Source organism: Sinocyclocheilus anshuiensis, unplaced genomic scaffold, assembly GCF_001515605.1.
Source record: "Sinocyclocheilus anshuiensis isolate Anshui unplaced genomic scaffold, SAMN03320099.WGS_v1.1 scaffold710, whole genome shotgun sequence".
NCBI classification, from domain to species: Eukaryota; Metazoa; Chordata; class Actinopteri; order Cypriniformes; family Cyprinidae; genus Sinocyclocheilus; species Sinocyclocheilus anshuiensis.
In genome coordinates, this window is record NW_015544201.1 from 383,615 (window position 1) to 397,289 (window position 13,675).

The window sequence follows — 13,675 nt, forward strand, 5'->3', positions numbered from 1 at the left end:
TTTGCTAATACGAAATGCCACATCATTGAAACCCATGTGGTAAAATCAACATTCATTTCCATGTCTAAAGTACAAGATAAATATAACAGATAGACAAATATATCTGGATGAATCTCATAAAAGCATGTCCAGGTCACACTTCACCCTGCAAGTTTAAAATAAAATAAAATAATGTCATTACTTTTTATTAAAATTAAAAAATGTATTAAAATAAAAAAAATATTTAAAAAATATTTTGTATACATTTTATATTTTTGGAAAATGCCTATGCTTAGCAGGGATCCAGACTGTGACTAAATAGTCTGCCGGTGCACTGGTGCGACCACCGCATTGTCCGACCTCAGAACAGGTTTATTTGGGAACCAATGTTGATCTTGCAACACTGTTACTGCACAGTGCAGGAGATACAGTGAGAAGCGTTTGAACTCACCGCAGAATGGCTTCGAGATCTAGTGAGAATCATTCAAATTCTGCTCAGAATTCTGTTATAAACAGATCAAACAGCGCTGACGTAGAAAACCAGAAGTAGTAACGGTAACTATAACTATGGTGTTGTGGCAGAAATAGTTGAATGCTATTACATTATTAATTTCAGAGTTTGTACAACCCTTTGAGAGAGAAATTCAAGTACTTTTCATTGACTTTCAAGCATTTCAACTATTACAACTATTTCCAGCACTTTATGATGATGATCCAATTTGAATGTTATTTTTAATGGGATGACTAAAATATACTTTGGTAAACAAACCATTAAAAAAATACGTTAAATCACCACGATAACCAGTAGGTGGCAGCAGAGGAGCACTTATTGGCTTATTAGTCATTCATTTCTACTTTTTGCTTTATATTTTGTAATTATAAAATCACTATTATAAAATATCAAATCATCAAGAAATCAAATTTTGTCAGTTTTGCGTATGACAAAATATTGTGTATGACGTAAGAAAAGTCACAAAGTGCCTTGAAAAACAAGCTTTTCTTCAATTTGCAACTGAATCACACATAAAGAGTATTCCTTTTATAATCACTGAAATTGTCCGTCAGTTCTGTATAACACTATAGAAGAATAATGGTACATTTAATAAAAGAGTAGAATATCTAAATTTTCTATATAAAAATTAGATTTTGCACATGTTACTGTTGTTAATAAAAGTTAATTTTGTATGTTTCTCAACTCAAGCTCAGTGGTTTACTGTCAAATGTGTATTAACATAAAATAAACAAGAAATAAAGGAGTAATGTTATTAGTAACTGCGCTTATTAATGCAAAACGATAGTAATTTTATGATTAAATTAAATTATCTTTATTTTTAATACTCCCACATACTCCCACACTACCAAATCTGCTTCTGGCGCCACCATCTGTAGTACTTAGTGGCGCTGGTGCCACTGCTCTTAGATGTTAATCTGGAGCCCTGCTTACAATTTTTTATTTTTTATTTTATTTATTTTATTTTTTTTTCAAATTCAAATTATTTTACTGTCAAATTCCCCCAAGTTCTTATTACTGTAATGCATCAGGCTGTTTTACTTTTGTTTTTGTTAATTCAATTTATTCTCAATGATTCTCATTAGATTACTGTAAAACAGCATATTATTTTTTTAAAGTCAGTGCAATAAATACTTCCATGACACATAAATACTTAATATATAAATACAATTTTAATATTAATCTTTTTTTACATTACAGATGAAATTTTTATAATGAGGATTGGGGAAAAAATGTGCTTAAATGTCATAGTTTTTTAATAATAAAATCATATAGTCCTTCAACCAGGCATCATTTCTTTAAACATAATTAGTTTTTCCTTTTTCGTTTGGGGTTAAATATGACCCAGACATATTCTTGATGAAGTGATCCAGTAACATTTCAACATTTAACATTTCTACAGAGCTGCAATGGTGGCATATACTGATAAAGTCAAGCGGTGTTTAAACTCCTGACTTGCCCACCTTCAGGCCCCGATCAATAAAACAACTGCATCTCCTCCCATTTAACGAGCCGAGAGAAGCATCACAGCACAGACTGGGCGAATAAAACAAGTCAGCGGTGGCTAGACAAATGGCTAGAAGGATAAGAGAAATGTAAGGAAAAGCCTGCCTTGTTGTAGACTTGTGTGTGTTTGCTTGGTGGTACACCATTGAGAGTCAGCTCTATTGGTTTCATTAGTGCGAAGTGACCAGAGGCAACCAGTGATGCTCAGTACATACATCACCCAGTCAAAGCATTACTGCAGCCGTACTGACCTGGACTCACTGAGAGGACTGAGTGAGCACATTTCACACCCAGAAATGAATTACATTGTGTCGAAATGCTCTGTGAAGAATAATATGTGCTGTTATAAGCAGAAATGACATCTTAATCTTGTTTCATTACTCTGGGGTTATTTAGATCTTAAGTCTCTGCTATTGAAGCCACATGAAAAAACAGACGCATGGCAGGCTGTCACACATTATTAAAGATGCAATCCTTGATCAAAAAAAAACCAAAAAAAAAAAACCGCCTCCTTAAGTTATTTCACAAACCTGTGAGCATTTCACCAAGCTTAGTTCATGTGCTTAAGAAGAAATCTACCCACATTTTTACTTTTCAGTTTGAGCAGCTGAAGACAATGCCACATTTAAAGGACATTTAAAGGCTAAATCAGCCTTTCTTTTTCTTTTTCCTGATCTCTCCCTGCTATACATTGAGGGTCTAATTTTGAGTCTACCACCCACGGAGGTTTCTCTGAATACAGATGCTCATGCATATTAATGAGCGAGGACAGCTGGCTTCTTGTCGTTGGTGATCCCGATCACCACTGAAATGTGTGGTCAGTGACTCCACCAACCATTCTTCAATTAAATTATTCAGCGGAGCCTCTGTCGTGAATATGGCTGCTACGGTGAACTGATTATGTCCCTAATACACTGCAGGTACCAAAACTGCAGCAGTTGATGAAACCAGATTTTATGATTCTCAATACCAATTTCACAACGAAATTTAATATACCTTTGAACACACTATTTAAAAAGCAAAAATATGAATAAAATATTATTAAGCAACATTAACACATATAATGTTAATAATTATATTGTTAATATTTTATATATATAACAAAAGTATTAGTATATCAATATATTAACACATTACTGTTTTTGTTTAGAAATTTGTTTACATAAAAATACTATATAAACAATTATACAAATATATCTTAAAATGATATAAATTTATTACATTAATAAATTATGTGAAATAATATGTATACAAGCATTCAAAAATCAGACAGTGAATCTGAAACACTTTTTTTCTCACAATTGTCAGATCTGCGAGATATAAAGTCTAAAAAAAGTATTTTCTAATAATTCTGAGTTTACATTTGCAAATGTGCTTTTTTATTTCCACAGAATAAAAAATAAAAGGTAATTTCAATCTTTTTATCTATCAATTCATTTTTTCAGAATGAATTTTTTCCCCAGATCATCAAATTGTGATAAATTCCCAAACAAACCACACAAAAGTCCCACATTGCGTGTCAGACCTCACCTCAAACCGTTTTACCAGATCCTCGAAAGCTTTACTCTGTCTGCAGCTCTCCTCCAGCAGTGACATGCTGCGGTCATAGTTTGAGATGTAGGTCGCGAAGGAAGAAAACTCAGCCCGGCGCATTAATATGACATCAACCACTCTCTGACTGTCCTCCCTGAAGATGAATGAGAAACAACGAGAACTTTTCAGAGGGCATCCAAGGACACTAATGCTGGCATTATAATGGATTGTGCTACTGTAACATCACATGTACTGCCATGAAAGAGATAAGAGTGTGTAATGTAATGTGGGCAAGAACATATCAGCTTGTCCATATTAGTATGTGGCTCAGGTCAGGTGGGGAGATGCATACAGTACAGTAGATGCAGAGTGCATGCATTAGCACCTTGTAAAGGATGCATGTTATATATAACACAAGTAAGGACTTTTTATAGAATGACATGCTATAAAATGTGTTCATAAATGTGTAAATTTTGCGTCTGTTGATGTGCATTATTTCAGTGTACAACAGTGTAATGTGCTTAAGTTTGTGTGTTCTCACCAATGTTTAATGCGGGTCTCCAGCTCACTGAGGATCTCATTGTGCAGGTGGTAGGCCTGAGGAAGAGTGCTCAGGATCTCGTCCAACTTCCCATTTTCTAACAGAAGTTCCTCATCATCTCCTGCTGACTCCACTGCCGCCCTGAAATCCTGGAAGAACATGGATTGGCATGAGGAATCATGAAATTATATATTTCAAAACTAAATGCTAAGGTTTATTAAAGGAATAGTTCATCCAAAAATGAACATCTGCTGACAATTAACTTACCCTCGGGCCATTCAAGATGGCTCATAATTGTTTTTTCATCAGAACAGATTTGGTGAAATTTGGCATTATATCACTCACCAGTGAAACCTCTGCAGTGAATGGGTGCCATCAGAATGAGAGTTCAAACAGCTGATAAAAGCATAAAAAGTAATTCACACTACACCAGTGCACTGATCAAGCACCATTTACAAGCCAAAACAGTTCAAAGCAGTTCCAAACAAATATATTGGTGGATTTTGATGTGAGAAGTGTTGTGATGTGAGATGAAGCGTCATTATGGATTATGGACTGGTATTTTAGCCAGTCACTACGGTTTAAAGTTAAAAGCGTCTTAATGATGAATTTGTTTCTTACAATCATACAGCTTTTCACTTCAGAAGACATTAATTGACAGACTTTAGTGGTGAGCATTACTTGTGAATTATTGCGATATTTTTATCAGCTGTTTGGACTCATTCTGACGGCACCCATTCACTGCAGAGGATCCACTGGTGAGCAAGTAATGCTAAATTTCTCCAAATCTGTTCCAAACCAACCAAATCTGTTCTGAAACTAACTCATTTACATCTTGGATGGCCTGAGGGTGAGTACATTTTCAGCTAATTTTACATTTTGGTGAACTATTCCTTTAACTATTTTGTACTGTATGATGATTTCAGCTGCCAATAAAAGTGTACTAGTGACATGACTGATCATGTTTAAATCCATTCCACAGGATTCCACATTCCATTTTCAAAATCAGAAAGTGCTTTATTTGCCAAGTGTGCACAAACATATGAGTAATTTGGAATGAAGCTCTAGATACTTATATACATACACATCCAACAGGACAGTTAATAAATTAGTAAATTAATAAACAAGTAAATTTAATCAAAACCGTACTGTAACATACATAAAAAAAAATAAATGAGTAGAATTATGGTAAAAAAAAAACTTACAGCAATTTACATCTAGATTGAGTAAGCATAAAGCTTAATGAACAGATGTTCACATTAAGTATTGTATATACTTAATTTACTGTATAAAAATGTAGTTACAGTACATGATACATGTTCTATCTATAGCCTAACACCTGGGTTGAACATCATAAGGATATTGTTCTATAATAAAACAGCTAGATAGCAGTGGCTGTGCTAGTTGTTCAAAGTGGTGATATACAGTAGAATTCATTGTTTATATTAATAAGAGTGGCAAAAAAGGTAAACAAAATGCAAAGAACTATACCAACTTGACAAAGTGATTCCGTGCAAATACATAAGAAAATCTGTACTTGTCCTGTCCTCTCCTGCCTGTGAATTAAACTCTGACCACATTCATCCCTCAGGATGAGCTTCCAGGCTTAAGCTACTGGATTGAGCTAAAAGCAGCATGTGCACAAGCTTCCAGCTTTGACACAATTTTTGCCCACAATACCACCCGTCAAGGGAACATGTTATTAGTTTCTGCTGAATATATTTGTTTTGGCCATAACAGACAGTTAAATTGAGCGGCCATGAGCTGGCCTGTTCGGGGACCACTAGCCTGATGGCTAGATCCAGAGAGGATTTATTTACTTGACCTACTATACATACAAGTCATGTACCTTATGAATCGCCTAGAAGGGGGTAAAATCTGCTCTGAAATGTCTTCACAGGCAAAGCCGTTAGGGTATGTGTATCCGTTATGAGGAAAGTGATGACATAAAACAAAGTCTGACATGTATGCGCACACAGACGTGTAAGCAGTCATGCTGGGAGGTGGTATGCTGGAATTCCTTTCTGAGCTTCACACATCAATCAATGCATATCGATCACAGCCGTGTCAGCATTTGTCAATGCCCTCATAAATAACTCAGAGCTGTTTTACAGTCCTCCTAGGTACTATGAAACTTGTTTCCTCCGATAGCATTTCAATAGCTGAAACTCCCTGACAAATTTCCAAATGTTCATTGCAATGAAATTGCTTTGTTTTACAGTCGCCTTCTTAAGTCTCAATACACTTTTATTGCTTTCTAAAGTCAGATGCATAAACCACGACACAGGAATGAACTGGCTGGTGGGAGATACTTGTATTCTTGTATCCGTTTATACTTCTGCATGCTATTCACTTCTCGCTCAAGACCAAAAAAAAAGAACCAAGCTGCAAATTCTCAAAAATCACATGCCTAGCAACCTGCATTAAAAGCATAACTTCCCATTAGGGACAGGTTCTGGAAATTCTTTGTATTTTTGAGTTATTCAATAACAAACAATGGAACAATAGAGCACAAGTTCTGTCCTGTAGCGTCCTGATGGAGCACTCTGTTCCTTTCAGAGTACACAAAACAGAGAGAGAGACTGAGAGAAATGTAAAAAAAAATTTAAAAAAATGGGAAGAATGACAAGCCAAGAAACCCAGGAAAATGTTTTCACTAAGATTTGTACCTAAAATTTGTAATGAGAAATAAAATAAATATATAAATGAGACAACTGCTGACATAAAGTATGAGTATGTAGCTATAAAATACTGTAAATGTTTTTTTTATTAATTTAGCAAGGACATAACTAATTGATCATAAGCGACAAAGAGATAATATTACAAAAGATTTCTATTTCAAATAAACACTGTTCTTTTGAACTTCCAAGGAAAAGTCTCCATTTGATCTCAATTTACTGTAATCTCACTGAGAACTCATGAGTAAATTTTTATTAAAAAATGTAATGCAGTGACTCTATTTGTGCTATTTTGCTTTGTTTCTTCAGCTTCTTCATCTATAGAACCAAACAGTACTATCAAGTACATTTAAGAGATGCTAAACCTAAAAACTGTATAAATCCCTATATCACAGTGGGGAAGGCAACACCCTTAAAGTCACCATTGACAGCAGCTGAACACTGACTTAATGATGTCATAGTGGACAGAGAATCAAGGTGACTCAGATCCTCCAGCTCATTATTATTCAGTGCAGCACAGAGAGAGTGATTAATGACATCTTTATCTTTTCCACATACCCACTAATTGTTAAATGCATTATAAATATTTATAGCACATCAATATCAAACTGAACGTTCTCCCAAACGAAAGCTAGACATGAAATACTATTGCAGCAATGCTCTGATGTGCCTATTCATTTGGCTCCATTTACGATCCCTCCCATTATGCTGCTCAATGTAAATCTACGGCATTATGTACGAATAAGGGGAGTTATAATTACAGTTCTACTGTAATACAATACAGCATATGCATACGAGGCATATGATTAGCATTCTTTAGTCGTTAATAGGACAGCGATTCTATTGACTATGGCTTATTTTATTCAAATGAGGCAATTAAAATGGTGAATATGAAGTATAGTAATTTACAAGAGGTGCACCGTATGAAGAACTCTAGTTCCCACTGGATTGTGTTAAATTGCTCCCTCAGCCCCACCTCGACTTGATAATTGGGATACATATTGTATTAATCATGAAAACAAAAGTGCTAAATCTGGTTACGAGGTTACAGTCTAGAGGGCAATGTTTAAAACAATAGGTTACAGTTTTTTTCTGGCTAATCTCATAACTCACACGGACCCTGCAAGCCATGCACACACAAACACACACAGCCCTATAGGGAACCAGGTTAGAAAGACACTTGGCTGTCAGAGTGGGAGAGCTAATGAAAACAAATGATAACTTAAATTGGACACAGTACATGACAGAGCAATATTAAGTACAGTGAAGAACCAATGAATTCAGACACACAGTAAAACTCTCCTTTTACCAGACACTGAATCTTTTTTTCTTGCTCATTTATCGTCACAAACTGGCGTAAATACAATCAAAAAGTCAAAACTTTATTGGCATAATTGTCAGGTGTTTATTTGCAAAATATGGTAATATATTAATAATACTACAATACTATACAGAACGTTAATTAGGTAAAGCGCTACACGAATTGAAAGGGGAAATTAAGCATAACAATAAATAGGCTATACAAATATAGCCCTAACCAGTTAATATAATAATATTATTATATTAGCCTACAGTTATATAATAATGATAATAATAATAATAATATACAAATATGAAATAAAAAGACAATATAAGTTAACAGATTTACAAGACTGTGGGATGGATAAAAATGTTTTATCCATGTGTGATAATCGCAGGTTGCTATGGTCACGCAGGTTTGTTTACGAATTAAACCCGCGGCCACAAAAAAATATTTATTAAATAAATAAACAAGTACTTTTTAATTTTCATAATTCAGTGTTGTCAGACTCTGTTCCATGTTTTGTCTGTGTCTTGCTCCCCAGGTGTTCCTTTCCCATGTTTAATTTGTCCCAGGTGTTCCCTGTCAACATATTCTCCAGCATCTCCTCGTCCCTCGTGTGTGTGCGCAACGTGACAAGTGTATGTATAGTGCCACAATCAATCAATAATCAATAATTAAATAAACGTTTTCAATACAAGTTAAGCTGCGATACCAAACAGGACCACAGGGAGACGCCAAAGACCACTAAAGCTCCTGCCTTGACCTGACTGTAACTATGGGCGAATTCCAAACGGAAGTGAGCATCCCTATGCCCTACTCCCTACGAAGGGCAGAGCCCTTGAAGTGTGTTTTTTGAGGGGTGCAGGGAATTACTGTCTCGTATAAGCGTTTGGAACTCCCTTGGCGAAGGGAATGACTGACCAAATGTTACTTTGACAAGGCTGCACGTGCATGCAGCATTCAGCACTCCATCAGTTTTCAAATAAATATTTCTTCTTCTTATTATTATTTTATTCAAATATTGTCTAATTGTGTCTTATTTACAATTAAACGTTTTCAAACTAAACTTGCTTAAACTACCGTCTTAAATCATATTTCTATCACTGACGAAAAATATGTTGTCTTATATTAAAATAGACAAATCTAATTAGCCTATTCTATTTACGTTTGTATGTGAACTCGAAATCAACCCAAACTTTGCTTTAAAAAGCATCGCAAGATCTCCTAACTGAAGATCACATGATCACAAATGGAAATCACTTCCGTGAAGTGACCATCGCATGTTCCCTTCGCTAACGGACTTCTGGAAGGGCTCTTCGTGAAGGGAATCAGTTGTTCACTTTCGTTTGGAACGTCCCTTCAAATGGCGTCCGCTTCCCGAAGTGCCCTTCAAGGGCGCAAAAAAGCCATTTGGAATTCGCCCATTAATATGGATCTATTCAGAATCACTAAACCTCTGACCACCACATAATCTAAAACACCTTCAGCCAGCATCCAGTATGAAACACTCTTGCTTTTAAGCCAAAAACGCTGAAAAGAATAATTTACTGACATCTGGACGTAAGTCACTATTCTCTCCGCAATCTCTGATGAAATCGGCCGTGTTTTCTCTGCATTAGCTAGTTTTGAACTTACTGTTTGAATTCGCTTACTGGATCCTTGGTCTTTCCAGGAGTTTACCGGTTTTAAATGATGTGATCGCAAAAACCTGCTTCTTTTCATTTTTAAGGTATTGTTTTGGTTATAATGTACTGATTCAAATTAGTAATCAATAATTAATTATTATTCTAGCTCTCCTGACATGCTCTCTCGCCCCACACATTGAAAACCCCTGCGGTAGACTGACTCCGGTTGAATTCCTTCATGTGAATTGTCGAGATGAGAGGTGACCCCTCCTGGTAGTGTGCTTTATATAATGTCATTTCTAATCACCCAGACACTGACGCTTTGACTCTAAGTACCGGCAACATGTCAGAAGTGAAAAACTGCCGGTACGCTAAAGACTAAAATATTGAAGTATAATTCAACATAAGTCGAGGCCACGAGAAATGGATGTTGTTCCCTCAACATAGCATCTGGAGGCCACAACTTCACATTGTATGGCCACGACATAAGGATATCGTTACCTCGACAAAATTATCTCGTGGCCACGACATATTACCATGTTCCCACGAGTTAATATATAGTGGCCTTGACAAAACTAAGTGAACCGAACATGCCCCCTCCTGGTCACCGTAGTAATTGCCCAAAATGCTTTGTTCGACTTTTCAGAGAGCATCTACTCTTCCCTGTGTGGATGACCTCTGATCTACTTTCTGTGCAATCTGAATTTCTGCGTTTTGAATTTTAGAATGTTGAATTTGATGTTCTGAATTTCTTCTTCATCTTGAAAACTTGAAGCTGTGTTTTTAAAAACTGGATATTTGCAGTCTAAGAATTCAGAACAAAAAATCCACTGTTTGAAAATACATGTCTATAAAAAAATTCAATCGTGTTAAATTTCAAATGTTTAATATACAAGTAAAAAAAAAAAATCTAATTCAAAACTTTGTTAAATGCCACATAATATTCAGTTTTGTTAAATGACACTTGTCAATAATTCAAATTTACACAATTCAAATTCAAATAGTTTTGTCATATTTTAAGCTCCATATTTTTGAGCCTGGTTTGGTTTTATGAAGATTAAAAAAAAAGACTGGATGAATTTTTATCATTCTAAGATGGCTGTGTACACACAATTTTAACACACATAATAGGTATAATTGCATAATAGGTGCCCTTTAATTTAACTTAATGTACTAACAAAACTGATATCAAATAAATAAAAACTATATAGACAAAAAAAGAAAAAAAAGAAAAATAGACCATTTTTTTTTACTAAAACTAAGGCAACACTGGTTCAGCAGGTTCAGCAGGTTCAGCAAGTCATACAGGTTATGAATGAGTAAATGATGACATATCCTTCATATTTGGGTGAACTATCCCTTTAAAACCACTTAATATGTCTTAAACTGATTGACTCTCTCAAAAAAAAAAAAAAAAAAAAAAAAAAAAAAGGGAAGTTGAGTCAATTCACTCATATTGACAAGTTATTTGGGGTTTATTGCCGGAACTGATGTGTTTTTATGTTTAGAAGTGACAAGGCTCATGAGAAGATTTCCAAAACAAAAGCCTGGTGCGTAGGTATTGCGTCACTCACAGGCCGACTTTTTCAAGACAAGGTTGTCAAGGCCAGGAAGTCTCAGTTACTGAAACAACACTGATAACGGTTTGTAAAACCCCCACCCGAGTGCGTGTGTGTGTGTCTCTCAATGTATGTGTAAACGTATGTGTGTAAAGGTGCAATGTACATTTGTGCATTTGCAATTGGTTGCAAGACAGAAGACACAGGTAGTGACAGCAGCAGTAAAATACTAATTTGGGAGCCCTTTTACAGGACCTTTGCCTTTCTCATGAAATCAAATCTAGCTGTTTTACAAAGGTTGTGTCATTTTAAATCCATGAGTTTTGCCCATGCAAATGTCACCAAAATTATGTTACGGTAGGACTAGGGTGGTTCCCAGGGTGTTGCTATCTGGTTGCTAGGGCATTGCTTAGTTGTTAAGATGTTCTGGTCCGATTGCTTAGGAAAGTAATAGCATACCTCTCCTTAACAACATGCATGACTTGGGGTATCATTCATGTCTGTAGAACCATAAGTATGAGCAATGGTAATAACGGTGCTTGCCTTAACAATCAAAACTAAATTAGGTTGCATTCATTAAACATAATTTCACTGGTCACAGCGCAAGTCAGTATCATCAAGAGCAAAACAGATGACCCACATACGAACTGGTAGCAAACTTACTAGCTGAGGACTGTTTTAATGTCTCTGTGAGGTGTATACATTACCATAATTGTGTGAGATGAGCTTATGGATTCAGCGGCTTTAACCTGCTTGTAACGTCCTCACAGAAGCAATAAGCCACAGAGGTCTTGGATAGACAAGACAAGTATATGTCTACACATTGCTAAACATAAACCTCTGTTATAAAGCCCCATGAGTGATTTGTCAGAGTGGTAAACAGCCATCATTTAAAAAAAAAAATTTTTTTTAATCTTGTTTGCACAGATTTGTAACTGAATACCTAATTTACACTACTGTTCAAAAGTTTGGGATCAGTAAGATTTTTAATTATTTTCTAACAGAGGCTGCATTTACTTAAATAAAAATACAGTAATAACAGTAATATTGTGAAATATTATTACAATTTACAATAACAGTTCCAATAACTACAATAAATTTTATGCAATTTATTCTTGTGATGGCAAAGCTGAATTTTCAGGAGTCACTACTCCAGTCTTCAGATGATCTGAATGATCCTTCAGAAATCATTCTAATGTGCTGATTTGGTGCTCAAGAAACATTTCTCAGTATTATCACTGTTGAAAAAGGTTGCATTACTTAATACTTTTCTTTACTACTGCATTAATTGCTGAATTTGTTTTTTAATATTAGTTCTTTAAAAAAGAAAAATCTTACTGACTCCAAACTTTCAAATGATAATGTATGCAAAAAATCTTATCTATGACCACTGCAGTTCGACCACAATTATACTTTACAATTATAAGTTACATTTGAATATATATATATTATATCAGGGGCATTTCCTCCGAGGAAGCAAGGGAGGCAGTGTCTCCTCTCCTCAAAAGTGGATGAGAAAATAATCGATATTACAAAAATAAAACAACGCAAATATGACTATGACATTAAAAGTCTAAAAGTCACTCGTTTTTATAAAGTAACACTGTCCAACAGCGACACCCGCAGGTAAAGTTACAGCCGGAGGCTTGCCTCCCTTTGGTCCATAGACTTTCTACAGAGACCTTAAAGCATGCCGTGACTTTTCTGGAGGCTCATTGAGATGAATGGGGGAAAGTCACGTGAGAGGAGGCAATGCCACCTTCACGCTATAATTGGATATGATCAGTTATGATTGGATGTGATTGGTTCATGTGATAAATCCCGCCTCTTGTTTTCGTGCGAGCTCTCAGCCTGAATGAAGAAAATGATGGCGTTATTGACTAATTATAAAGTAAGTAAACAACTCTCCTGCTTAGATATCACGGCTTTGTGTCACATCAAAATGAAACATGAAATGACTTGAAAACGTGACGACTGTGTCAGTTTTTAGTGAGCATTCAGCTTGATGAAATGAAAGATGTATCTCCGTGCCTGTGACAAAGTTTACAGGGCTTTTATGACGATGACCCGAAAATAAGTTGACTATTAAAAAGAACAGCTGAACATCAGTTCTCAAATAAAAAACGGAGTGTCTATTTACAAGTGCAAATAGCCCACCTTGTTGGCAGAGGCTATTTACACTAACTCCGCCCTTCAACGTGTGATTACAAAGCATTACAAAAGACTATTGACTAATAACAACTCCAGTGGCGCAGATGGTAAAGTACGTGTTGAAGTCGTTTTTGACGTGATTGACCGGGGTTCGAATCGTGGTTTGCCAAAAAAAAAATTCTACTTTTTCAAATCAGATATCACATCATTGTTATTGTTATTATTGCATACTGTTTTATAATGTACTACAATACTGAGGTGCAGATAATTGCCACTATCTGCAATAAGT

At 35.5% G+C, this 13,675-nt stretch overlaps 1 protein-coding gene across 2 annotated transcripts in view; it reads right to left on the minus strand.

The window, feature by feature from the left end:
• The window catches only part of LOC107696838 (FYVE, RhoGEF and PH domain-containing protein 5-like), a 53,893-nt gene that overhangs the window by 16,671 nt on the left and 23,547 nt on the right, over positions 1-13,675 (minus strand). For both annotated transcript variants that reach the window (XM_016497348.1, XM_016497347.1), the window contains exons 7-8: positions 4,071-4,219; positions 3,527-3,683 (exon numbers count right to left, since the gene is read on the minus strand). In XM_016497348.1, the coding sequence (XP_016352834.1) occupies positions 3,527-3,683; positions 4,071-4,219 (306 nt within the window). The remainder of the gene's footprint in view (positions 1-3,526; positions 3,684-4,070; positions 4,220-13,675) is intronic.